This window comes from Elephantulus edwardii, unplaced genomic scaffold, assembly GCF_000299155.1.
Source record: "Elephantulus edwardii isolate Elephantulus edwardi_28Jun2011 unplaced genomic scaffold, EleEdw1.0 scaffold00028, whole genome shotgun sequence".
Taxonomy (NCBI): Eukaryota; Metazoa; Chordata; class Mammalia; order Macroscelidea; family Macroscelididae; genus Elephantulus; species Elephantulus edwardii.
Window position 1 is genome coordinate 3,495,268 of NW_006399778.1, and position 26,393 is coordinate 3,521,660.

The following is a 26,393-nucleotide window of genomic DNA, read 5'->3' on the forward strand; positions in this document are numbered from 1 at the left end:
CATTACAAAGACAGAGGAGGAAGAAAAGACAAAAATGGATGTCAGAAGAGACTATAAATATTGCACTAGAGTGCTGAGAAGCCAAAGCACAGGGATGAATTTAAGATATTAAAGAGCTGAACAGAAGATTTTAAAAGGCAGAGCGGGAAGACAAAGTAAAGTATTACAACAAAATGTGCAAGGAGCTGGAGTCAGAAAATCAAAAGGGCTGAACTCGCTCAGTATTTCTTAAGCTCAAGGAACTGAAGAACAAATTCAAACCTCAAGTTGCTATACTTAAGAATGCTTTAGGCAGAATATCAAATGATCCAGGAAGTATTAACAGAAGATGGAAAGAGTATACAGAATCATTGTACTAAAAGGAATTGGCAGACACAGAAGAATTTCATGAAGCAACATATGAGCAAGAGCCTATGATGATGAAAGAAGAAATTCAAGCTTCTTGGCAAAAAAGAAGGCCACAGGAATTGATGGTATACTAATTGACGTATTTAAACTAACGGATGCTGCCCTAGATGTGCTCACCAAGTTGTGTCAAGAAATCTGAAGGACAACCGCTTGGCCAACTGACTGGAAGAGGAAATAAATAGATTATGTGAATGAAACTGGATTCTGTGGGTGGTGCAAACAGTTAATGTGCTGCTGCTAACTGCTAACCAAAAGGTGGACAGTTCAGATCTACCCTGGAGTATCTTAGAAGATCAGACACTAAAAAAAAATTATGGAGCACAGTAATAGAACTGACATACATAGAATTACCTATGGTAACTCGATTGGGTTGAGAAAGAGGAAAGATCTAAGTGAGATACTAAGACATTGCTGAGGACAGAACTCCATGGATCTCTACAGAAAAACTTCGTCAACCTTTGCTCTAGAACATTATCTTAGGATGACTATCCTCAATCTATTTTTTCAGATAAGGAAATGAAGCTTTTACCAAGATAACAGAGTTGGAGAGGTCAGGAGTAAAGAATAGAAGCCAAGAAATTGCATTTCTACACTGTTTCATTTTCTGACACATCTCAGAAAGTCTATTTCTGTTTCCATCTTTCTCAACACACACAATCCATACCGCACACACCACACCACACACCACACCACACCACCACATCACACTACATCACACCACACCACACCTCACCACACTAAACTACACTATACTGTACCATACATACCACACCACACTATAGTACACATCACACTACCCTGTACCATACTACACTACACTATACCACAACCCACCACTCCACACCACATCACACCACACCCTACTATCCCACATCACATACACACTTTCATTCATGCTTAAAGGGGCAGGAGCAGGGTGTACGGGCAGTCCCAGGGAGTAGGGTCAGTAGTAGGGAGGAGTTCAAGAGCTCACCTTCCAAAAAATCCAGAAGCCATTGAGCCAGCCAAGGAGAACCTCACAGATAAGGATGGTCAGCACAATGTCATCTATGGTAGAGAACAACTCATAATGTTTCTACATGGGAAACAGAGAAAAAGAGGGTAGGAGAGAGGTCAGTGCATGGAGAGAGGGCAGGGCACCAGCGGTGTACCCAGCGTGTGTTACTGCCGCGCTTCATCCTTAACATCTTCGTTGCTCCCTTTACAGTGCACATTCCATGTACGCACCAGGTAAGTGCTAAAACTACACACATATCATTTCACATTACCACCCACATCATCTTGCAGAGTAAATTTTTAAAATAGAATTTCTTTTACTTTTGTCAGTGAGAATATACACAGTATCACGCCCATTCAAGACATTTCATTCTTACCCTCTTTTTCCAGGTTGTTCCACTCCCATAAACACTATCTCCTAAAGTTCGTATATAATTTTTTATTTGCTGTTATCAATTTGAGCCCATATTAAAAAGAGCACAATGCTCAAAGAAACTATTTTTTTTTATTATTTAATCTAGACTATTGCTTGATTTTAAGCACAGAATTAATTCTAGTTTTGGAAATTATCTTAAAGCACTAGTTTCAGGGATGTATCCAGCCACTATAGCTCCACAAAGTCTGGATTCTGTGAGAATTTTAAATTCTTTTCTGCATTTCCCCCATTTTGATCAGTATTTTTCTATAGAATTTTTTATCAAAATGTTTAGTAATTGTAAGCAGGCACTTATACAGTTCTCTTGATCTCAAGACAAAGTTGTTCATGGAGGGAATTAGCCACACACATTTTGTTTCTTTTCCTATTCTTGACCTTCCTTTGTCCTCTGTTTTCCAGATGAATAGAGACTAGTTATTGGACACTGAATGGCTACTTTCACACTTTAAAGACTCCAAGCACTAAAGTCTGAAATCAGAGGTACAACAGAATGAAACCATGAATCTAAGCCTCCAAAACATTGAAGCAATCCCATGAAGTGTTTGGTTGTACATTGTTGCTATTGTTAAGTGCAGTGGAGTTGAGCACAACTCACAGGGACCCTATTACAAAAGACCTGAATCCTGTTCTATAACTATTTGTCGTTTCTCCTAAGTTCATTGACCTCCAGAGGAATGTTGTTTAAGAAGTGGATGCCACTCCTGTTTCCAAGCCTCTCTTCATCTGGAAGCTCCACCAAACACTGTCCACCATGGTCATTATGCCATTTGACACACTACTGGCACAGCATTCAGTATCACAGCAACACCAAATTACCTCAGTAGAGAGAATTGACAGACTAGTGCCGTACCACTTAGAAGAATGTTCATTCTAAACACAATTAAAACCAGGCCTAAGGCCCTCTGGCCCAACCGACTTTTCAATATGCAGGCCTGTGCCCAGTCCCTGATAGGCTCTAAACAAGAGGCTTCCAGGCAACAGCTCATTGTTAGCCAAATCCAGCAAATCCAAGCAACTCACACAGGGTTGTGGGTGAAAAAAAAAAACAAACAAAAACCACCAACCAGCCAGTCCACACCCGATCCTCAACCAAAACAAGAAGAACCCATCTTTCAAAATTCAAAATCCAGTGGCTACACACACCACAAATATATTTATCCACTCAACTTTCAATAGGTGTACAACTGTACAGCAAATGTGTTTCTGTCATAGAGATGAGGAATCAGGTGCCCAAAGTCACACAACTAACTGACGAAGATTGATGTTTGGTTACAAATCTTTGCTCCTAACTTCTAACCACTACCACCCTATCCCTAAGGAGTTACTGAGTAAATTTCAACTCATGGAGACCCAATGTATGTCAGAATAGAAATCTCTCTATAGGGTTTTCAATGGCTGATTTTTAGATATATAGATCATGATGCCTTTCTTCTGAAGTGCCTCTGGGTAGACTAGAACCATCAGCCTTTTGTTGAATGGCCAAATGCATTAACTGCTTGCATCAACTCAGGAATCCCTAACCTCTAGAGAAAAGATATTTGGGAAAGGGAGATAAGGAAGGAAAGCACTAGATCCTGAGGATAGACGATATCAAGCTCCATCTTCCCCTTTCTGGTTGTCCCAACCACTTCTGCTACCCAGCTCCACAAACCCCCTAGGTCAAGCCTGAACAAACTCCTCATTCTCTACATGATGAATTCTGGATACATCCTAGAAGAATGGATAATGGTTTAGAAGCCTGTGGTTTGTCAAAACCCATCTCATTATCATACAACCCAGATCCTATTCTATTAAGCCAGTTTTGACCCCACTAATCCCCCAGCCCTTCAATTCTACTGACAGTCACTGCAGTCACCTTGACTCCTTCTTGCCTTAACCTCATGACCAAAAGACACAGTGCCACAAGGCCACATATGGAGGCTTCCTGCTTATCCACACTTGCTACTACTCATCTACTGGTTCATGCCAGGCTGAGTGGAGCTTCTTAAACCCAGATGATAAATTAAGGCTCCCTGCCTCTTCCAAATCAGCAAAGGATTGTCAGAGGCCAGAGATGTCTGCCCAGAACAAAGAAGAACGTTGTCTCACCTCAGTTTCATTCTCCTGGGCACTAGAAACAATAGGTCTCTGAAAGAGTCCTGACTTGGCCTAGCGGCAGGAAGCTGTACTGTAGTCTCTAAGTCATGCAGTTCAAATCCACCAGCTGCTCTGTGTGAGAAAGAAGGATAGCCAATCTTTTCCCGTGACATTAACTATCTCCCTAAAACCCACTGGAGAGTCAGCTATGGGTTGGTTCTGACTCAGTGGCATACAGCAATAACATGGCCAAATCAGAGTTATCCTCCTGACATACAAGCCTTCCTTCCATGGCTTGCTGTGCTCTGCAGGATAAAAGCTCAAATTAAGTTTCACATTCATAGGCTCTAGGATCTTAACTTCATGGACACCTATCTGACACCATGGTTTTCAATTGTTTTGCTATGATGAACAATAAGAAATATAGTTTATATTTTACATCTTAACCTATTCTGTCTCTTTTACACACACATTACAAACCCTCTATCCTTCCCTGTTTTCTCTCTATACATACATATATAAGCAAGTATTTATACAAATTTATTTAAAAAAAATATCCTGGTACTCTATACTTTGCCTTGATGTCTTGATCTACCAATGGGTTGGAATTTGCCCACCACTCTATTAATGCTGTAAATCTTTACAATTGGGTTTTGGTCTCCATCACATCAGAGACAGCTCTTGTCTAAGTCGTTACATATGAGCAAGTGGGAGCCAATTCATAATTGACCCCCCAGCAGGTTTCCTGAAACTGTAAATTGTAGAAGAGATTGCCTATTCTCCTCTGACAGAGCAGCTGGTGCTTCAAACTGCTTGCATTTGACTTGACAATTCTTTACACACTAAACCACCAGAACTCTCAAATAAATAAAGTGCTTTGAATAATGACTAGCAAAAAACACACATTCAGAAAATGTTAATAGTAATCACTTTATTCTCTCAATAATCTAATGAAGTAAGAAAGAGAAATGTTTCCACTTTACAGTTCAGGGACTGACTTCATTCATATCTGGCTAACAAGTGATGGGCCCAAGATCTTTCATTAGTTCTGTGCTACTTCCACTAATTTAAGAATGTCAGGTTTCCTTCTTATAAAACAAACACACAGAACGTAAACAGCATTCTTTAGTCTCAGAATAAAATCTCCTAGAAGAAAGTGTTCACCACTTTCAAGATAAAAACAAAACAAAAATCAGATAATGGATTTGTCAACCAAATGAATTTGATACAAACTAAAATTAATCATATGCCAAGTAGTCAAAGTTACAACAGCTAAATCCAAGGGATGTTTCACAATCCTTGCCTCACTGACCCTGTTGCCAATATTTACAATGATGTACTCCAGGTTTTCCTCCCACTCCACTGGCTACTCTCCCTTAGACCTTTTTTAACCTTTGCCTCAATTTTCCACCTTTATGTGGAGGCTTTCCACAAAGCTCTGATTTGGCCTTTTGTGCTTTCTCAACACTCTCTTCCAGAGCAATCACAGTCATTCTCTTAAGAGTCAGCAACAGTCACCCTATAAGTTGACACCTCTCACACTTGCATCTCCATCTCATATCTGTCTCCAGCTACTACCCTCTGTAGACTTTCAGGTTACATCCAACTCCAGGGATGTAGTCTAGATATTGCACAGGCACCTTAAATACAACACAACTTAACAGACCCTAGCACCTCCTCCCCAAACCTGCTTTTCCCTCTATGTCCCCTTGTCCCAAAATACAGCACTAGCCTCTGTACAGTTGTTTAAGTCAGAAATTCAACTTTTTTCGCTCTTTCTCTACATGCAAGAGATGATGACATATGTGAAGCACATTATTAGCACAGTGCCTGGTGCATAGTCAGTGCTAACTACGTGTTAGCATTAATAATTCAGAAGGTCCTTAGATTCAACTCCCACAGAATTCCCAAATGCATCTAACTCTTTACACTCACTGCTACTGTCCTAGTTCATGTCCTATCGTCTTCCATGCTAAGGCAGTCCTAAGTTTTCTCTAAAATACCTTTTTAAATAATAATAATAATAATAATAATAATAATAATAATAATAAATGATAATAATATTTTGTGTGTGTACCGTCAAATTGGATCTGACTGGTACAGGAGATTGCCCCTCCTACTCCAGCAGCACTTCTGGTGGATTCGAACCACATGCCTCTGGGATTACAGTGCAGCCTCTTGCCACTAGGCCACCAGAACTCCCCTAAAATACATCTTCAATGTCTGTTCTATACTTTAAATGTTTTCCTATTTCCTGACATAAGGATAAAAGATGTCTTCCTCAGTTTAATGACCTTGAATAATTTGACCACTGATCGGTCCCCTATGAACTCATCAGCTACCACACTGGATTTTTCCTTTTCGAGTGAAAATATACAAAGAATATTATATCCAACATATTTTTATCCAGTCATTCATAGACATTTTATTTTATAACATTACTATAGATTAATATAATGATTTATAATGTCCAATCAAGCCCTTACAAATATTTTAAAAATCCTCTCAAAACTCATTTCTGTTGAGTCTGGTGGCAGGAATTTTGCTTGTATAGTCTATAGGGAGTTACACTGCTAACAAAGCCATTGTGTTCAAATCTACGAGCACTCGCAGGGAGAAGGTTGGATAATTTCCTTACATGTGATTTACACCTCTCAAATGTACACTTTCCTCTCATGCGACCACACCTCATTGAGGGGTCAGCTAGCTATCAGTCTGTTTTGACTCAAAGGCAATGAATTAGATTTAGAAAATATTTTATTTTAAATAGCACAATTCATGTGTGTAGCTACTACTTACAGGAAATTAAAGTATCAAAGATAAGATCAAAGTTACATGGTATTTGGACATGTAGCACTGTGCCACATGCTGTCTCTTCTACCCAAAACACTCTTCCCCTGTCTCTTTGCCTGGCCAAACCCTACTCATCTTTCACTCTCAGCTAGGGCATCACTTTCTCCAGGAAGCCTTCTATGACCTCCCAGAGGAGATTCAGTTGTCTTCTTTAAGCTCGTCCAGACTCTTTGTGTGACACTCCGGCATTTGTTCTGACACGCTTACAGCTGTCTGAGGCAAGAATTGGGTTTGCTGTGCTGGCAATCAGGGCCCTCTGGTGGCCTAGTGGTAAGAAGTTGCACTGCAATCTCAAAGGCTTGTGGCTCAAATCTACCCACTGTTCCTTGAGACAGGGATGGCCAATCTCCTGCTGTGCCTCTAAAAACCCAATGGAGGGTCAGCTATGAGTCAACTATAAGTCGGTTCCTACTTGATGACACACAACAACATATTGGCAATCAGCACAATGTCTGGCACAGAGATTTTTGTTGATGCCTGAAAATTGGATGCCATCCCCCAAAATGTTGTTGTTGTTGTGAGATGCTATTGAGTTGACTATGACTCACAGTGACCATAGGAACAATGGATTTTAACTTTGTCCTATCCTGTGCCATCCTCATGATCTCTGATATGCTTGAATCCATTTATTTACCTGCTTCAGCTCACACTGTTCCTCGCCTGCCCTTCGTCTACAGATGCAATGTATTTCTTAAAGTCAGGCTGCAAAGCCCCCTCCACCATGAAGTCTTCCCTAGTCTCTTTCTAAAACCCTAGAAGATCAGAGCTGACAGTGCTTGAAGAGCATCCAATGACCACCATGGGATAGAGAAGGGGCCTGAGACGGAGAGAGGGAAGTGCCTTGCCTCAGGCCTTCCAGCGGAGTCAGAGGGGGCGGAGGTCAGGCTGGTGTCCCACCTGGCCGAGGACAGAGTTGGTGCGGAGAGCAATGGTGAAGGCGTTGGTCACCAACAGCAAGGCCAGCAGCAGCTGGAAGTTTGGGTGCTGGAGCAGCTGTTTAACATATATGCGAGTGATGAACTCCTGCAAGTCCCAAGCATCCTGGGAGAAGAAAGTTAACATTTCTTCAGACAAGTGTCACCCTAGGAGACTTTTGTCTGTACATTGTTCTCAATGAGTGGGAGTCCCAGAGAAGGTGACTTTAGGGGGGTGAGAGTTGCCCGAGATGGGATTGTGGAATATGGACATCAGTGCAAAGGTCACAATCTAAATGGTCCAGAAAATAGGTCACTGCTGGGAGTTCTTTAGGGGAATCTTGTAAGGGAGTTTCTTTTGGGGGTCTGTATAGGTGCTGACTGTGGAAGATACCATCAATTACTCATGTACAAGTTCAAAATGAGGCTGAAGAAATGAAAACAAGACCACGAGAACCAAAATATGACCTTGAGTCTATTCCACCTGAATTTAAAAATCATCTTAACAACAGTTTGAAGGATCGAACACCAATGACCAAAGACCAGATGATTTGTAGAATGACATTAAGGGTATCATCCATGAAGAGAGCAAAAGGTCATTCATTACAAAGATAGAGAGGAAAGGAAAAACCAAAATGAATGTTAGAAAAGACTCTAAAAAATTTCACTAGAGCATCAAGAAGCCAAAATAAAGGGGAGAAATACTCAAATGAAAGAGCTGAACAGAAGATTTTAAAGGGCAACTCAAGAAGATAAAGCAAAGTATTTTAACAGAATATGCACAGACCTAGAATTGGAGGATTAAAAGGGAAGAATTTGCTCTCTATTTCTCAAACTGAAAAAAAAAAATTCAAGACTTAAGTTAAAATACTTAGAGATGCTATGGGCAATCTTGAATGATCAAGGAAGTATCACTCAGAATCACTGTACCGAAAAGAATTAGCCAATACTGAACAATATCAGGAAGTACCACATGATCAAGAGCCAACTGTAATGAAGAAAGAAGATGAAGCTGTACTGAAGAATTTGGCAAAAAAATAAGGCACCAGGAATTGATGGGATACCAATTAACATGTTTCAAATGACAGATGCAGACCTGGACATGTTCACCAGTCTATGCCAGGAAATCTGGAGGACAGTTACTGACTGGAAGAGATCTATATTTGATCCAAATTCCAAGAAAGGTGATCCAACAGAATGTGGAAATCATTGAAAACATCATTAATATCACATAAAAGCAAAATTCTACTGAAGATCATTTAAAAAACACCAATACAGTACATAGACAGAGAACTGCCAGAAGTTCAAGTTGGATTTAGAAGAGGCTGTGGCACCATGGATAATTTTGCTTGCATCAGATAGATCTTGGTTGAAAGTAAAGAATACTGGAAGAATGTCTATTTGAGCTTTATTAACTATGCAAAGATGTTTGCATAGACTCATCAACAATCTATGTTAGTCAGATGACACAACCTTATTTGTTCAAACTAAGAAGGGCCAGAAGCATATGCTGTAGAGAGTGAAGGGCTGTAGTTTGCAATATTAATTGAAGCTCAATATAAAGAAAACAAAGCTTCTCCCCATGGGGCCAATTGGCAGCATCATGATAGATGGAGAAGAGATTGAGATTGTTAACAATTTCAGCTTGCTCAGTGCCACAATCAACCTCTTCCCATCAGCAGTCAGAAAGTCAAAAGACGAATGGCATTAGGGAAATCAGCTGCTGTCAGGGACCTCTCTAGACTGCTGAAGAGCAAGGATATTAGTCTAGAGACTAAGGTGCCTAATTCAGGCCATAGTCTTCTCAATTATGTGCTATGCAACAGAGAGCTGGACAATGACCAAGGATGACACAAGAATAATTGATGCCTTTGAACTGTGGTGCTGGAAAAGAGTTTTTGTTTTGTTTTTTTATTTTATTATTTTTGTGTGTGAGTGTACCGTCAAATCAGATCTGACTGGTACAGGAGGAGATTGTCCCTCCTTTCCCGGCAGAGCATCTGGTGGATTCAAACCGTGAACCTCTGGGATTGTAGTGGAAAAGCGTTTTGAACATACCATGGACTATCAAGAGAACTAACAGGTCTGTCCTGGAGAGGGCAAAATCAAGCTGCTCCTTGGAGGCAAGTATTTTGAGACTCCGTTTCACATACTTTGGTCATGCAGCCAGGAGAGGCCAGTCTTTGGAGAAGGATATCATGCTTGGAAGGGTTGAAGGACAAGGAGAGGAAGATCCTGGATGAGATGGATTGACAAAATAACTGGTGTAATGAGGGTAGGTGTGTCAAAGACAGTGAGATTGGATCGAGCAGGATTCAGAGTTATTGTGCATAGGGTCTATGAATTACAAGTGACTCAACAGCACATAATAACAACAACAAAGACAGTTGGCTGTGTGAATAAAAACAAATTATTACTCTGGTAGCCTGGTGGCAAGATGCTGTGCTGCAATCCTGAAGGCAGGCGGGTTGAATCCACCAGATGCTCTGCTGGAGGAGGAGGGGCAATCTCCTCCTGTGTCAGTTGGATCCAATTCGATGGTACATAACAAGAACAAAAAAAAAACCCCACAAATTATGGCTCACACTGAAAAGAATGGAAATCCCAGAATGCTTGTGTTTGTGGGAAACCTATAACTACACCAAAGGCTATATGAGCAGAGCAAGAAAACACATCAAGAAAACAAAAATTCTCACCACTGGATCAATAGGTAATATCATGATAGAGAAAATATTGAAAGTGTCAATGACTTCCTCTTACTTGGATCCATAATCAATACATTTGGTACCAGCAGTCAGGAGATGAAGACACATATTGCACTGGGAAAGTCTGTAGCCAGGGACTTTTCCAACTTATTGAGCAACAATGATGTCAGTTTGAGGACTGGGGTGCGCCTGGTCCAGGACATGGTATTTTCAAACACTTGGACAATGAATAGGGATGACAGAAAAAGAAGTGATGCCTTTGAGTTGTAGAGCTGGAGAAGAGTATTGAATATCCCATAAATTGCCCAAAGAACAAACAGGTGGAACTCTGGTGTCCAGTGGCTAGCAGCTGTGCTGCAATCCTGAAGGTGTGTGGTTCAAATCCACCAGATGCTCCACTGGAGGAGGGGAAATCTGCTCCTGTGCCAGTCAGATCGACTCCATGGTACACAACAAAAAAATAAACAGACAAAACCCAAATAAACAACAAACAGATGTCTCCAAGAAGGTGCAGCCAAAGTGCTCCATGGAGGCAAAGATCATAAAGCTTTGTCTCACATACTTTAGTCATGCTGCTAGGAGAGATTATTCCTTGGGGAAGGACATCATGCTCGGAAAGGTGGAAGGTCAGCATAGGAAAAAAAGACCCCTGACACATTGAATTGACACAGTGACTGCCGCAGTGGGCTCAAATATATTGGAAATGGTGAGGATGACACAGGATAGAGCCAGGTTCAGATACGTTGTTTATAAGGTCTCTATGAGTCACAGTTGACTAGATGACACAAAACAACAGCTGGTAGATAACTATGGGAGAGTCATTTATAGGGGATCTTTCAGGAGCATTGACAGAACAGACTTTGTGAGAGAGATCACTACAAGGATGATTGCTGGGGAAGAGCTTCTAGGGGATTGTTAAGAAGGTGGATGGGGCCAGGGGAGAGATATAAGGCTGCCATCCCACAGGCACAGCCACAGCCACAGCCACAGCCACAGAAGGGTCATTGTTGGAGAGGGGACAATACAGAGCATCCCCTCCAGCCTTACCGTGTTACTGTTGACATCTTGGCGACTGATGAGTACTTGTTCCTCCTGCCTGTTGTATGGCTCATGCCGAGTCCTCTACAGGGGTAAGGAGAGAGCCCCTCAGTATAGTCCCTGTTCCTGCCACATGTCATCCTGCCCCAGGGGGCCCAGCTCCAGCAGTGGAGGCAGGCTGCAGCCACTTACCAAGATGGACAAAGGTCTGATGTTGGTGTCTGTCCACTGCTGCCACCAGGCCCTTTTAATGCTGCTCATAGCTGCTCAGTCTCCTCCTCCTCTTCAAAAAAAAACTTCATTCCACGCGGCCTAGCTCCCTCGTGTGGTGATATCATAGAGGCTTCTGTGAACTCTAGTTCCACATTCTACTGAGGAATTCCAGCCCAGAGGGAAGCTCCTCTGATTGCCCCAATTTCTAGGAATCCAGAGGAAGATAAGGATGCTGAAGGGTTGGGCTGGAGTCAGAGGCCAGAGGTTGATGGAGGAAATCAGGTCTTTTACCAGACTGGATGATTTACTTTGAGTCCAGAAGTTGAAGGTGAGACTGGGATGAGGGGAGAAGAGAAAGGTCTCTCATTCAGGCCTTCCTCCAAGCAGAACTCAGCCTACACACCTCCCACCAGTGACCACAACCCACTTGCTCAGGCTCCAGGGCTAGCCACCGTGCCCTCTATGCACAGTATCCCTGGGCATCAGCACCCTTCCCAACATGAACCTCAGTGTCCCCTTAACTCTGTCCCCTGTGGCCTCCAAGTGCTAGGGAGAGATGATGATAAGATTGAGGTCCTCACCAGCCATGGGTCCCCAGTGCATCCCCTGGACAGGCTGGGAGCTCCAAGGACAAGGCCCAAGTCAATGGACGCACAGTGGACTTACCCTTTGGCCAAGATGTTCACCTCAGTCTAAAAGCTTTTTATCCCAGTCCCTGACTGTAATGTGGAAGTCAAAGGCACATAAAGATTGGTTTTAGAGAAATTTACTTTTATTTGGTTGAAAGTGTATCTGTATAAACAGAATATCTGTAGAGATCTAGTTTGAGGAAGAAACACAAGGGACTGAGGAGGGCAGGATTGGGGGAGAGAGTTTCTTTTAGGCCAGGTCTCCTGCTCTTTTCTTGGCAAGGGAGGAGAGTGGCACAAAGCTCATTTTATTTTACCCCACTCCAGGAGAATGAGGGGTTTAGCTTGACATGAAACCATGGATTAGTGCTATTTCCAGCCTCCAACACAGCCCAAGGATGCTCTAGGATGTCCTAGACAGGTGAGAGGCACATGTCAGAGACTAGGAGTAGAGGTGGTCCTTGGGATTAGTGGTCAGGAGGCTGGAGGTTGCTCTTTCGGGGCAGAAGACAGATGGGAGTGTTCCTCAGGGTCAGAGGGCAGGGGATATGTGGACTGTTCTCTTGTGTCAGAGGTCAGGACCGGAGAGCTGCCCTCAGCCTGCACCACTGTCCGGGTCCCCAGGGCCTCTGTGTACAACTCCTGGTTCTGCTCCTTCCACTGTCGGAACTTCTCTGCAGTCAGGTCTGGGTCACCAAGCAGCTCTTCCAGGACTTGCAGCTCCTGCATCTTTGCCTAGGAGAGGAATAGGGGCAAAAGGGTCATGGCCGCCCAGGAAGGAGGGTGGAGCTCAAGGTCAGAGCTAACCCGGGAGCACAGTGTCTAGGACCCAGCACCTGGCCTAGTCTAGCCCAGATCTTTGAATCTAGAGCCTCCTGCTAGAGGTCTAGTAGTTAACATCCCAACTCAGAACCTAGAACTTGGCCCTTCCATGCAGCATGGAGCTCCTTGGCACCATGGAGCGCAGAGCTGAGCCTGGACCAGGGTGGAGGTGGGAGCCTGAAGCCTTGAGCCCAGCTCCTTGGCATGCCCAGGCTCCCCCACAACTGACCTTGAGTGTGCTCTGTAGCACCCGCACCCGGTGCACTTGCTCGTTGAGCTGGGGTTCTCGGTTACGCCGCATGAAGGAGCTCCGCCACTGTTCATGGGTGAGGGGTTGTGGCTGGCCCAAAAGGGACACGCCGCCCTGTTTTAGCCCCCATACCATTCGTTCTAATGCTCCATCACCACTGTCTGTGGAGGAAGGGGAGAAGGATTAGGGGGTATCCACAACAGCCCCTATCCCAGCTCCTGATCCCAGCACAGCACCTGTTGGAAGGCCGAAGGAAGTTCGCGGGCTGCCCTGTGTGGGGGTTGCTGCAGGTGACATGTCTCCATGGACAGGACTCCAAGCTCGGGCTGGGCTAGGCTGTAGGCAGGGGAGGAAAGGGTGGTATTGGATTGAAGTTGACGCCCTGCTAATAGCCATCACCAGTCAGCACTCTACTCACCGAGGCTGAGCGCGACCCAGCCTCATCATCAGGGTCTTCTGCTTCCGTCTCACTGTAGCAATCTGGGTAGAAGCATTGGGGGAAATCACTAATTCTTAGAGGATCTGGGGGAGGCCAGGTGAAATGTTGGGGCATCTGAGTTCCCAGGCTCCATCTCAGGAAAAGGCAAAGGCTCATGTGAGATCTGGGTGCCCCTTCACCCATTCTTGTGGGATACCCACCTTCTTCTTGGGGAGGCGGGGCTCGGCCTGGAGATTGGTACTTGGAGATGCAGGTAATGAGATGGCGCACCCAGCTGTGAGAGAGCAAGCGCGTGTCAGAGAACAGACTGAACTGCAGTCATCAGTTTGCATTTACTGAAGCTTACTGTTTGCCAAGGGAGACTTGGGTACATAATATCTAAGCATGGAGTTATAAAATGAAAGGTTGGTGGTTTGAAGACTGCTATGCAGGAAATATACACAGTGATTTGTTCCCATGAAGATTATAGCCTAGAAAACCCCCTGCAAAAGGTCTACTCTGTTACTTATGAGTGTAGAGTCATTGGATGGCACCTAACAAAAACATTGTATGTCGGAGGCTTTTTACCCACAGCATCTTCTAATGTAATTCTTGGAGCAACTCTAACAACTAGGAGCTTGGATTAGCTCACTCTCTAGATGAGGAAACCAGCCTAAGAAAGGTGAGAGCCTTAACCAGCCACTAGGGGACTGACTCTTGAGTCTCCCCTAAACTCTTAGAAGCTAGTGGCTGAGGGTGAGGACACTCACGTGCTCAGGTCCTCCAGGGTGTCAGCAGCGAAGATGAAGGGCTTGTACACATCATGGGTAAGCTGGAACACACTGCAGGGGGACAGAGTCCATACTTCGCCTGGCCATTCCCACCTAGGGCCGCCCAGAGGGGCTGGATGGAGAATGCTAGCCCCATTGTCCAGCCCTTCACACACGAGGACTTACTATTTTTTCTTCTGATCCTGTCCACTTTCCAGGCTGTAGTTGGAGACATTGATGAGGCCTTCTGCCTTCTCATCCTGGGGTGATCATAGCATGAAGGTCAGCTGGGAACCCCAACACCCTTGGGACCCAGTCAGTTCCTTAGTTACCCATGGAGCTCCTGGGAGTGGGGTGGTGAGAGGGAGTCTCCTGGGCTCTTTAGCTCATCACGCAATGCCTGGGGCTCAGGCTGAATCTGGGGCAGGGAAGGAGGTATTCCTTCTTTTGTGTATGTGTGTTATTTTAATGAAAGTTTACAGAAAGTTGGATTTTCATTTATTCATTGTTGCATATTTTCCTCCTTACCAGCCCAGTTCACTTTAAAAAAGAAAATATTCATTGTTGCATAATAGGATGGGCTTCTGTGCCAATAAGGGGGGATGGGGCACAAAGATACCCAGATAAACAGCCAAGACAGAGGGATTTGCCAGGCATTCTTTGCTTTAACAAGACACATTGATACCACTGAGCTTTGCAAACCCTGGGAAGGAGGCTTTTGTTCCCCTCCTCGCCTCTGGCTAGTCCTCAGGCATCATTTTCTTGGGAAGTTTTTTTCAGTTCCTCAGGTACCTCTGCTGGGCTCCCACAAGCCCCTAAGTTTCCCCTTCATCATAGCATATGTCTCCCACATTGTCCCCAAATGTGTGTTCATTCTCATTCCCCTTCTATCCTCTCATTCTTGAATAGCAGGTACTGTCTAATCCTTTTTTACATGCTTGCTATGCATCAGAAAGTGGACAGTGACTAGGGATGATAGAGGGAGCACTGATGCCTTTGAATTGTGGTGCTGGAGAAGAGTGTTGAATGTACCATGGACTGCTAGGAGAACAAACAGGTTTGTCCTGGAGAAGGTGAAGCCGGAATGTTCCTTGGAGTCAAGGATTCTGAAGCTTCATCTGACATACTTTGGGCATGTTGCAAGGAAGGACCAGTCCTTGGAGAGGAACGTCATGCTTGGGAGGGTGGAGAGGCAGGGCAGGAGAGGAAGACCCTCGATGAGATGTATTGACTAAGTGACTGGGGTAATGGGGGTTTGTCAGAGACTATAAGGTTGGCTCAGGACAGAGCCGGGTTCAGAGCTGCTGGACATAGGGTCACTATGAGTCGCAAGTGATTTGATGGCACATAACAACAAACAACATGCTCAGTTGCACTGCCCCACCCAGAGCTGGGCACACAATAGGTACACAATGAACGAATAAATGATTGAATGGTTAGTCTATTACGACCACGAAAAGAATAACAGAAGAAGGAGAAATGGTCAGAATAAAATGGATTCTGAGCTCTGGTGGCATAGTTGGTAGAATGTTGCACTTCTAATTATATTAAAATGATTCCTACCCCTCCTGAGATACCCTTGACGCTCATTAACTAGGCTCCCTCTGTGGACTGTTCCTATTTCACAGATGGGGACACTGGGGCCAACCTATAACCACAGATGGGAGTGGGTGGTAGAACTGGGACAGAAACAAGGGCCTGAGGTGACTTGCTTGTTTACCTGGGAGGAGGATCTCACCTGGGGCTGGCGGTACCAATAGAGTGTGTGTCCCTTGAGCACAAACCAGCAGCGGCGCCAGCGTGGGCCCATGAAACCGCTGGGCACCTTGCGCAGCAGCAGCCAGCCATCGCAGTCGGGCTGACCCAGCTCCCGGCACGACACCCGTCGGCGGCTCAACCGTGTCGCCACGCCTGCACAGCATGGCACAGCCAGGTTAGTTAAGGGCTCTCTGGTTGGAAGGCACCCTGCACTCCAAGCTGTCTCCCTTGCCCACTCCCCAAGAGCATTCCCAAGTGATCATGTTACATGTATTATCTCTGAAGTGATTCTTTCCATTTTAGAGATGAGGAAACTGAACATCAGAAAGGATAAGTCATTGGTTCAAAGCGGAACCAGACCAGAAGCCCAGGCCTGTCTGGCCACAGTGGCAGGGCTGTTTTTCAGGGCAGGTTGTGCATGAAATGTGTACATGGAGGAGGGGAGGGGAGAAGAGGGGGCAAGGCGGCTCTCAACCAGCCTTGTAAGGATTTCTAAGAGCCCATCCAGATGGGGACCCCATCCAGTCAGGTGCATAACATACCTTTTGATTTTTTCCGACCAGGGATAGGACTCTAGAAGGACAATAGAGGAATTAGAGAAGGGCCGTAGGTCTGGAGCCCCATGACGCTTGCTGAGTCCCTGAGCTTACCTTTTCGGAGTGTCCTGGGGGCTCTGGGGTCTCTGCTGTCCCTGGGGATGGTGGAAGGATGGACACAGGCTCAGAGTCAAGGGAGGCAGAGTCTGTCAGGGAAGGATGAGAGCTGAACAAAGTCCTGAGCCCAGTGTCAGGACCCAGGGAGAGGTCAAGGTTCAGAGGTCAGAGCCAGGCAACCCAGATGCACTGCCTGGGACATTGCCACCTGGAATGGGGCTTTGAAATTACCTGTCCAGGCAGAGCTGGGCCCAGGATTTGGATTTGAAGACAAGTCAAAGGCAAAGACTTCCTGTTGGACGGTACTAGGGAGAGAGAGCAAAGGGAGATGAGGTATGCCAGTAGTTCCCCCACAGTGACACCCCCAGGGGTAGAGCCTGCTACCTGGGTGACAGTGAGGGCAGAGCCAGCGGCTCTGGGGAGACCTGGGCCAGAGGAGGAGTCTGAGGAACAACCAGAAACAATGTCATGGAGCTGACAAAAGGGCTCTGAAAGCAGATAGGGTGGCGAAGGGGAGGAGGGGGAACAGGTACCTGTGGAGGGGTCTCGGGCACCAGAACCTTCTTTAGCACCAGGCTGGCCCCAGCTGGCTCTCGAAGCAGCTCCCTCACCACGTTCTTATGAGGCCAGCCCACCTGGGGACAGGGCGGGAGAAACAGACATCAAGAAGATGGGAGGAAACACATCAACTCTCCTCACACTCAGAACTTGCTCGCTACCTTCTGCCTCGGCTCAACCTTTCTCCTCCTCTAGGAAGTCCCAGGAGCCCTTCACCTTAGCTCTGCCAAGCTGCGCTAGCTTCCCTGAGCTGGCTCTTCTCAGGGAAGGCAGTTCCATAACTCTGCTTTCCCATGAGAATCCTTGGGCCCATCGTCACCCTGGCCAGCCCTTGGTTCTGTCCCCCACCAACCCCACCACAAACCTCTCTGCTCACTCACCACCACCTGGTCGTTGACCTGGACAACTTCGTCTCCAGGCAGGATCTGCAGCTGGGAGCTGGTACGGAGCTGATGTAGAGAACAGTGTTCTGAGAGTGAACTCTCCTGGGACCAGATGCTGGCCAGGTTGGTAGATGGGTTGGTAGATGAGAAGGCCTGGGGGTGGGCAACTGAGAAGGGGTGGGCTCTTACCGAGGGACTCACTCGAGACACAAAGTGAAGACAGTTGTTGGTGGTATGGATTTCCAAGCCCTGCACAGAGGTAGAGGTGGAGGCTCATCACCAAAAGCTCAGCAATGGGACCAACAGACAGGACCCCGCTGGATGCCAAGACTCAGGTAGGGTAAGCTGTGGAAGAGCTGGCCCCCATTTGGCCCTACCCTAACTTGCTGCACCGACTGCAGCAATGGCCTGAAGTATGTCAGAGACGACAAGGATGGCACAGGATAGATCTGTTGTTCATAGGGAGGCTAAGAGTCATACTCACTTCAATGGTACCTAACAATAACAACTAACTTAGTGTGGGGAGCTCTGGTGGCCTAGTGGTAAGAAGCTGTACTGCCAGATGTAGACAATTCTAATCCATCAGGTGCTTCACGGGAGAAAGATGAGCAATTCTCCTCCCATGCAATTTATAGTCTCTGAAAATCTGCTGGAGGGTCAGCTATGAGTCATTTCCAGCTTGACGACACACAACAACAATGACGACTTGAGTTTGCTGCTCCTTTCTGGACCTCTGCCGCCGCCTCTGAGAGCCAGAGGAAAACTGAAGTCGGTAATTTCTGAAGCACCAGAATTTTAGCAACTTTGCTGAGGATAAGCAGGGACAGAGCTGGGCAGGACCAGAGCAGGGCTAGTGGTTTGATTTCCCTCACAGGTCAAAGATTAAAGCAGATGATAAATCCTTATCTCCCCTATCTTGCCCCTCAGCCTATGCCAGGTCTGCGCTTTTGGGCTGAGGGAACCTGAGAACACACTAGCTGCAGCCTCTCAGGACAGGGGAGGTACTGAATGACGATGAGCTCTGGAGCTTCACTTTAATATCTGTGTAAAAAGGCTTTTCAACCGTAACAACTGAGGCATCTGTGGAATCTGATAGCCATAATTCAGGGCCCAGTCCAGGCTACTGAGAGGTCAGAGGCCAGAAACCAGTCCTCACCAAGGGATCGTCCAGCTGCACGCTTTCCAGCACAGCCCGCTGCTCCAGCAGCTCTTTGGGACTATAGCTCAGGATGTTGTGGCAGATCCCAGCGATGTGGCTACACTGAGAGAGAGGAACAAGGGAACGAAAAACAAGGTACTGGCCTGAGCCCGGTCCCCTGGAGCCCCACTCCGTGCCACCTCCCACACTCACGATTCTCAGGACTCGGCTCTCCTTCTCAGCCACCGGGCAATCCTGAAAGCAAAGTGAGAGAGCAACGGTCACTTTGGGTAAGGGGGGCTGCTTCCTCTTGGGGGGTAAGGGGGGGCTCCTTCCTCTTGGGGGGAAAGTGGGACTCCCTAGAGTCTCTCCCTGCTTCCCAAGTCCAGGCCTTGACCCAGACTATGAGGATTCAGAGCTTTGGCCTCTTGAGTTTTTTTCCGCTTCCCAATACCAGTCTCCCAGAAGCCACTGCACCTACCTTTCTCCCACCTCCACTTCTGAGCTCCCCCTGTCATTTGGGAGACCCCATGCTACCACTGTCCTATGCCTAGCAACTGGGTTTTCTCTCCCTGTCCTTGCCTCGCCCCGGCTCTCACATCCGATCCAATGCTGATTCATGGGTTATAAAAAGCTGTAGCCTGATTTTATTTCTGCCTCCTGGGCCAAGTGAGCCCCTGCGTCTCCTACCTCCTGCAGGGCCTGGCCCAGCTCCCCACACAAGTCCCCGATCTCCTGACAGGCTGAGAAGTCGTTTAAGTGGGAGAAGAGGTACCTGGGAGGGGAACGAAGGGAACAGTGATTAAAGGACTGTGCTTCACAATAAACTCCCTTCACCACTGGGCACTGTTTACTCATCTGAGACTGGGGGGTGATGCCTGCTCTGAGGGGTTGTTGTTAAAAGGAGATGGTTTACACCTCTACTGAATGTCACCTGAGACAAGCGCCTACTATATTCTAGGCATGAGGGAGATAGACATTAAATACTCAATTACATCAGAAGTTGTTTAACTCCAACTGTATTGAGTGCTGTAAAGTACAGGGAGCTCTGAGACTAGGTAACTTCCCTGAGGAAGGGACTTGAGCTGGGAGCTGGAGAATGAGCAGAAACAGCCAGTGAAAGGGTAGGGGAAGCACTCTGGCAATGGTTGTAGGTATGACTGTCAGGAACAAGCTGGAGGGGACTCTGGTATCCAAGCAGCCATGCAGACAGTGCTCTGCTCTGCCACCGCTGAGCAGAGCCCAGTCCTTTATCTCCCAGGCCCTTCAACACCTTGGAGGAGACAAGGATGAGAAGGGCCTCCACCAGCCATCTGATCTGAGGCCCTGAGAGGAGCCTGAGGTACCTGTTGAGCCAGAAAAGGAGAGTACGAGCCTCTTGCACCAGGTCCACCGCTGCACTGAGAACATCAGCAGGGGTCTCGGCGCAGGCCTCCAGATGGCCTTGGACCAAGGTCTGGAAGGTGTGAATTTTCGCCAGCAGCCCCTCTGTCAGGTTCTGCAGGTTCTCTGTCTGAAGTCCAGAGCTCTGTGGTGGCGAGTGGGAAGGTGACCTCCCTGGCAGGGGCTATGGCCCATCTACAACCCCCAGGACAGTGGATGCTGCAGTCACTGTGGCCACCCCCACTCACCAGAGCCCGGAGCTGTTCCACCCCATCCAGGATGAGTTCCTGGTGACCCAGAGGCCACACAGTCAGAGCCTGGAGGCTGCGGGGGCAGAGCTGAAGCAGGTACTTGCCCGGCAGCTCCCAGGCCTCAAAGGGATAGTCCTGCAGGGAGTCGTCGAGGCCTGGAGAGAAAACAGAAAGGGGCAAGGAGCATCACAACCTCTCTGGCCAGTTTTTGACTGGTGCAGAGCCATTTCCCCATCAGTCTGCTCCTAATGAGAATCCTTAGCTCCTTGGGCTGTGTTCTACCCATTTCAAAATGTGGCCACTGAATTGAAAAGTAGTTTAGACTAGTAGTTCTCAAAGGGTGGTCTCCATTTTGGTAGCATCAGTCTCACCAGGGCATTTTTTGGAAATGCAAATTCTCAGGTCCTACCCCAGACTTCAACAGAAAGGTACATGGTTTGAATTCACAAGAGAGAGATGGGCAATCACCTACTGCCTCTGAAAACCCACTGGAGGGTCAGCTGTGGGCCATTTCTGACACAAAAGTACACAATGAAAACAACTAACTCCAGACTTGCTGGATCAGAGGAATGGGGCCCCGTAGTCTGGGTTTTAGGAAACCCTCCACACAATTCTGATGGTCCTTCCACCTGGGACTACTGATAATGAGAATAAGAGCCCTGAATATAGAGTTAGGACTAGACCTTGCACAAGTTGTTTAATTGTTCTGTGCTCAGTTTCAATATCTATGAATGGGTATCATAAAAACACTTACCTTCTAATCATGTGAGGATAAATTACAGGATACATGTCAAGCACTTGCCCCAGTTCTTGGTTTGACTGTCAATAGTAGTCATTATATTTCTGTTGCCAGATGTCTTGACCTACAAGGCCCTTAAGATCCAGCCACTGCCTGTCTTGCCAGCCTCATCTGCCAGCACAACCCTTCAAACACAGCACTTCATGTCCAGAGCACTAACTCCTCATAGCTCCTATAGGTCCTGCAAAGCTCTCTTTTGTCTCAGGGTCCTCCTCCTTTCACCCGAAATGTTATTCTAACTCCCTCCCTCCCTCACTTCCTTCTTTCTTTGTGCTCCAGAAAGCCTCCCATGACTCCCAGACTAGCTTGGGGACCTTTCCTCTTGCTTCCATCTTATTGTCATCTACCAACTCACAGCTGACCCTCCAGCAAGTTTTTGTTTTTATTGTTAGATGTCAGCAAGTCAGGTACGATTAGTAGTGAATGACCCTATGAACAAGAAATTTGAACCCTGTTCTATCCTGTGCCATCCTCATCATTTCTGACACACATGGGCCCACTGCTGCAGTCACTGTGTCAAAACTGTCTCACTGAGGGGGGTCCTCTCTTTTGCTGACCCTCGCCCTTTCCAAGCATGTTGTCCCCTTCTAAGAAATAACCTCTCATAGCAACATACCCCAACATGTATGAGATGAAGCTTTGCTATTCTTGCCTCCAAGGAGGACAAAGGGCTTTTGGAAGAGTGTAAACATCATGGAATGAGATTGCTGAGCCAGGGGTGGGGTTTTTGTTTTGGTTTTTTTTTTTTCCTTGTTGTGTCCCATTGAATTGGATCCTAACAGCACAGGTGGAGATTGCCCCTCCTTCTCCAGCAGAGGATCTGGAGGATTCGAACTGCATGCCTTTGGGATTGCAGCACAGATTTTTACCACTAAACCACTAGAGCTCTCTCACTGGTGGGTTTTGTTTGTTTGTTTTTTTGTTTGTTTGTTTGTTTCCACTGGTGGGTTTTAACCTTTGGGTTAGTAGTGCAACTCCCTATAGACTAGGCCACCAGAACTTGCTCTTTCTCCTATATTGTTGTTATTAGGTGTCATCAAGTCAAGTATGACTCATAGTGACCCTATGTTCGAACAGCTGACCTGCACTCTGCCATATCCTGAGGATGAGCTAGCTTCATAATCTCTGACAAACTAGAGCCCATTGCTGAAGTCAGTGTGTCAACCCATCTCATCTTCCTCTCCTTCACTGACCTTCTATCCTTCCAGGCCTGATAACCCTTTCTAAGGAACAGACTCGCCTGGGTACATGTCCAAAGTATGAAAGAAGAGTCGACATCTTTGCACCCCATAGCCACCTGCACTTGCTGTTTGGCATTGGGACTGCCTGATTGAACATCTGCCTCTCCCAATTTATCAGGAGCTCTTCAAGAAACAGGCCCTGAACAACCATCCTTTCCTGACCCTCAATGTCCAGCCTGTGCCTGGGAAGCCAACTCAAACCCGTTGACACCAAAGAGTAGAACTGCCCTATAGGGTTTCCAAGGCTGTAAATCTTGATGGAAACAGATAGTCACATTTTTTTTCTCTTGTGGAGCAGCTGGTGGTTTCAAACTGCAGACCTTTCGGTTAGCTCTCAAACACTACAAAAGCAGAACTCCCTAGTACCAGGCGGACATTCAAAAAATAAACTGCTGTTGTGTGCCGTTGAATCAGAACCCACCCATAGCTGATCCTCCAGCAGATTTCCAGACACAGTAAATCCCACAGGAGGAGACTGCCCATCTTTCTCCCATGGAGCAGCTGTGGATTTTAACTTTAAGCCTTTGGGATAGTAGCACAGCTAGTACTGTGTGCCAGGGAAAGTTTTAAGAACTTTACCCATATTAACATATTTCATTTTCATCACATCTATAGAAAGTTGGAACCATATCCCCATTTTACAGGGACACCGAGTAGCTTGCTCACTCTTGAGGAAATTCTTCCCACACTGAGCTTTCACAAGGAAATGTGTGTGATCACCTTCTCACCCTCATGCTGGTGTCTCATAAGCCTGTAACTCCCTTGCCTGGACCCTACACTAACTCCTTCCCTATTCAAGAACCGTGAAAGTATTGGGTTCCCTCTCTCCCGATGATACAGAGCTGCATATATACAGGCCTTTGCCTTTGGTAGTCTCCTCTGGTTCACTCTTTGCAGTTAAAGCTGTCTTTTCAGCTTTATGTTTTATGGATGGGGAAGCTGAGGCCCAGAGAGCTGATGAGTGGCACAGCCGAGTGTGGAACTCAGTGTTGAAGTTTGACTCCAGCAGGAATCACTGCCCTTACTGGGGCCTGGAGCTGCTGCGGGCACTCGGCTCCCTTCTCTGGGAGGGAGTTCCCGACTTAAAACCACTCCACCCGCCAGCTGCGGCCAGAGGGGCTCCACTTGAGGATCGCTGAGCCTGGGAACTGCATCTCCTCGGCCTCGATGAGCCACAGTATCAACTCCTTCAACTTTCCCCGAGAACCTCAGGGTGGGAGAAGGGAAAGCGCCAGAGCTGGTCCCGGTCCAAAGCCTGGGAGCAAATCACTTCCTGGCTCTTTTGCGACGTTTTCCTCTGCAGAAAATGGGTTTAATAACAGCCAACAGGGCCCTGGGGCTCCGGGAAGATGAAAGCGATAACGCGGGGCCTCCCTCTGAATGTTTTCATTACACAAGCGCAGCCTCCCCAGCCCCACCCGGGTGGACTCGGGATGCTGGGGAGATGGGTGACCCCCACTTCTGGACCCTCGGGCCTCCAGGGTCACCTGGTCCGTCCCTCTGCCCAGCACAGAATCTGATACCCGGCAGACGCTCTACAAATATTTGTTGACTGACTAACAGACTGACAGACTCAGCAGGTCTTTTTCGTTTCTCATCTTCCCCTGCTTCTCACTTAACCGGCCGACGCGCCTCACACTTAGTGTCCCACCCCAGGCCACCTCTGCCCCGGCGCCCCTCACCTCGGAGCCAAGTTGCCACCTTCCCGGGGGTCCAGGTCGTCACCGGCTCCATGGTCGAACCCGCTCGGCTCCCAGGGCGCCCTCTGTGTCCCGCCCGCGCAGGAATTTCCGCTCCCAGCACCCAGGCCCGGGGCGGGGCGGGCCGGGGCGGGCCGGGGCGGAGCCGGAGCACACCTGGACCCACGTGGCCGGCCAGGTGCGGAGCTGCCACGGCCACTGGCCCAGCGCCTGTCAATCAGCGCAGAGCCCGCCCAGTGCTCAGGGGGCGCCGCGGCCTTCCTAGGAGGCGGTGCCCCTGGCAGGTGACCCAGTGACCTGTGAGACGGGCTGGGATTCTGCCCAATACTTTGTGTTCAAATCAGAGTGGATTCCTGATTTTCCCCAGGTTGGGTGAAAAAGGGGCCGATTCACGGATCGCTGAGTCCATCAGCAAAGCACAAAAGTCGGGGAACCAGACTCGGGGATGCAAGCGCTGGCTCTACAAGTTCGTAAAACTGTGTGACTTTGGGCTAATTCCAACTTCATTATGTCAATAGCTTTAGTTATAAAACTCACTCTCTCATTAATGTCGAGGCGAAACCAAGTCCTGGCTAACATCCAATTGTTTTCAGAGGTTGTAAATGGCTCGAGAGGTGACGGTCTCTTTCCCCTGAAGAAGCAGCTTATGGATTTATTTGAGCCGCTACCATTTGGGTTGCCAGCGCAACCCCCGACCCCAAAGCAAGCCTTCAGAGTTATCACACAGCACCTGAATAAACAGCTCTAAAACTTTTTGTTGTTATGTGCCCTGAGTCGACTATGACTCATAGCTATGTCCTATGACTAACCTGTGCTGTCCTCACCATCTCTGATATACTTGAGCCCACTGTTAGAGTACCATGTCAATCCATCTTGCTGAGGCCTCCCTCTCTAAAACCTTTACAGAGGGTTTCCAATCCCCCCTCTTTTCCTACCATGAATCCCTCTGACAGGATGGTAAATTTCTCCAAATTCCATTAAAGGCTTAATACAAAATTTTTACAACTGCAAAGATAACTACTATAAAAATATATTTAAATACACAAATGTATGACTAATAACAAGTGTTTATGAACATTAAATAACAAGACTGGAAAACTGAAGTTAAATTTTCTGGAAGGTGGTGGTGGTTCAGCTTGAAGATCATTAAACTGTGGGGTGGTCCTTGGTTCACCTCCTCCCACATATTTAGTGATAAGGAGACAGCTAAAGATAAGGATTACAAGAAGCAATGCAGAGACCTGGGCCATTTGTTGGGGTCACTTGCTGAGTGTGTTGTTGTTAGGTACTATCTAGTCACACACGCCTCAAAGCAACTCTGAACAATAAATCTGAACCTAATACTATGCTACACCATGCTCACATCTCTGATATCAGAGATCTCAAGCCCATTGTTACAATCATTACATCAATTCATATTGTGGAGGGTCTTCCCCCCATGATGTCCTTTTCCAAGGACTGGACCCTCCTGACAACATGCCCAAAGCATGTAGGATGAAGTTTCACCATCCTTTACTCGAAGGAACATCCTGGATGCACTTCCTCCAAGACAGACTTGTTTGTTCTTTTGGCATCCATGAGATATATATTCAGTACTCTTCTCCAGCACCACAATTCAAAGGGATCAGTTCTTCTGTCATTTTTTTTCTTCTTTGTCCAACTTAGAAAATAACTGAAAAGATCAAAGCTTGGATCAGGCACACCTTAGTTTTTATTATTTTCTTTACGTGTGCAGTCGTCAGAACAGAGCAAGGGAACACTGCATGGTGCAAAATTGGGAAGGGCATCTGCCAGGGATGCATCCTATCTCCATACCTTATCAACCTATATGCAGAACAGATTATCCCGGAGGCTGGGCTCTATGAGGAGAAATGTGGGGTCAAGATTGGTGGATGATTTATCAACAATCAGCGTTATGTGGATGACACAACCCTGCTTGCTGAAACTGAAGAGGACCTGAAGCGCCTGCTGCAGAGTGTCAAGGACTGCAGCCTACAATAT

At 46.8% G+C, this 26,393-nt stretch overlaps 2 protein-coding genes across 2 annotated transcripts in view; both read right to left on the minus strand.

The window, feature by feature from the left end:
* CATSPER4 (cation channel, sperm associated 4) overlaps window positions 1-11,687 on the minus strand; it is a 27,378-nt gene extending 15,691 nt beyond the window's left edge. The window contains exons 1-4 of the mRNA XM_006883490.1: window positions 11,619-11,687; window positions 11,436-11,510; window positions 7,667-7,810; window positions 1,382-1,483 (exon numbers count right to left, since the gene is read on the minus strand). Coding sequence (XP_006883552.1) covers window positions 1,382-1,483; window positions 7,667-7,810; window positions 11,436-11,510; window positions 11,619-11,687 — 390 coding nt within the window. The remainder of the gene's footprint in view (window positions 1-1,381; window positions 1,484-7,666; window positions 7,811-11,435; window positions 11,511-11,618) is intronic.
* Window positions 11,688-12,742: 1,055 nt separating this feature from the next.
* On the minus strand, window positions 12,743-24,426 carry CNKSR1 (connector enhancer of kinase suppressor of Ras 1). The gene is made up of 21 exons (XM_006883646.1): window positions 24,375-24,426; window positions 20,650-20,807; window positions 20,365-20,546; window positions 19,709-19,793; window positions 19,232-19,273; window positions 19,037-19,141; window positions 18,070-18,129; window positions 17,878-17,946; window positions 17,419-17,574; window positions 17,324-17,352; window positions 17,171-17,244; window positions 16,937-17,028; window positions 16,829-16,859; window positions 16,267-16,439; window positions 14,715-14,788; window positions 14,529-14,600; window positions 13,980-14,053; window positions 13,759-13,820; window positions 13,577-13,676; window positions 13,320-13,501; window positions 12,743-13,003 (listed from the first exon to the last, which is right to left on the minus strand). Exons 1-21 carry the CDS (start codon window positions 24,424-24,426, stop codon window positions 12,743-12,745), a joined length of 2,133 nt encoding a protein of 710 aa, XP_006883708.1.
* Window positions 24,427-26,393: the final 1,967 nt, after the last annotated feature.

What these genes read in the sequence shown, in the direction of transcription:
- CNKSR1 (XM_006883646.1), bottom strand. Translation starts at nt 24,426, where the DNA reads ATGGAGCCGGTGACGACCTGGACCCCCGGGAAGGTGGCAACTTGGCTC. An exon ending in CTGCCCTCACTGTCACCCAG is followed by an intron (nt 17,245 to 17,323) that starts GTAGCAGGCTCT and finishes CTCTCTCCCTAG; the next exon opens with TACCGTCCAACAGGAAGTCT. An exon ending in CCCCAGGACACTCCGAAAAG is followed by an intron (nt 16,860 to 16,936) that starts GTAAGCTCAGGG and finishes TTGTCCTTCTAG; the next exon opens with AGTCCTATCCCTGGTCGGAA.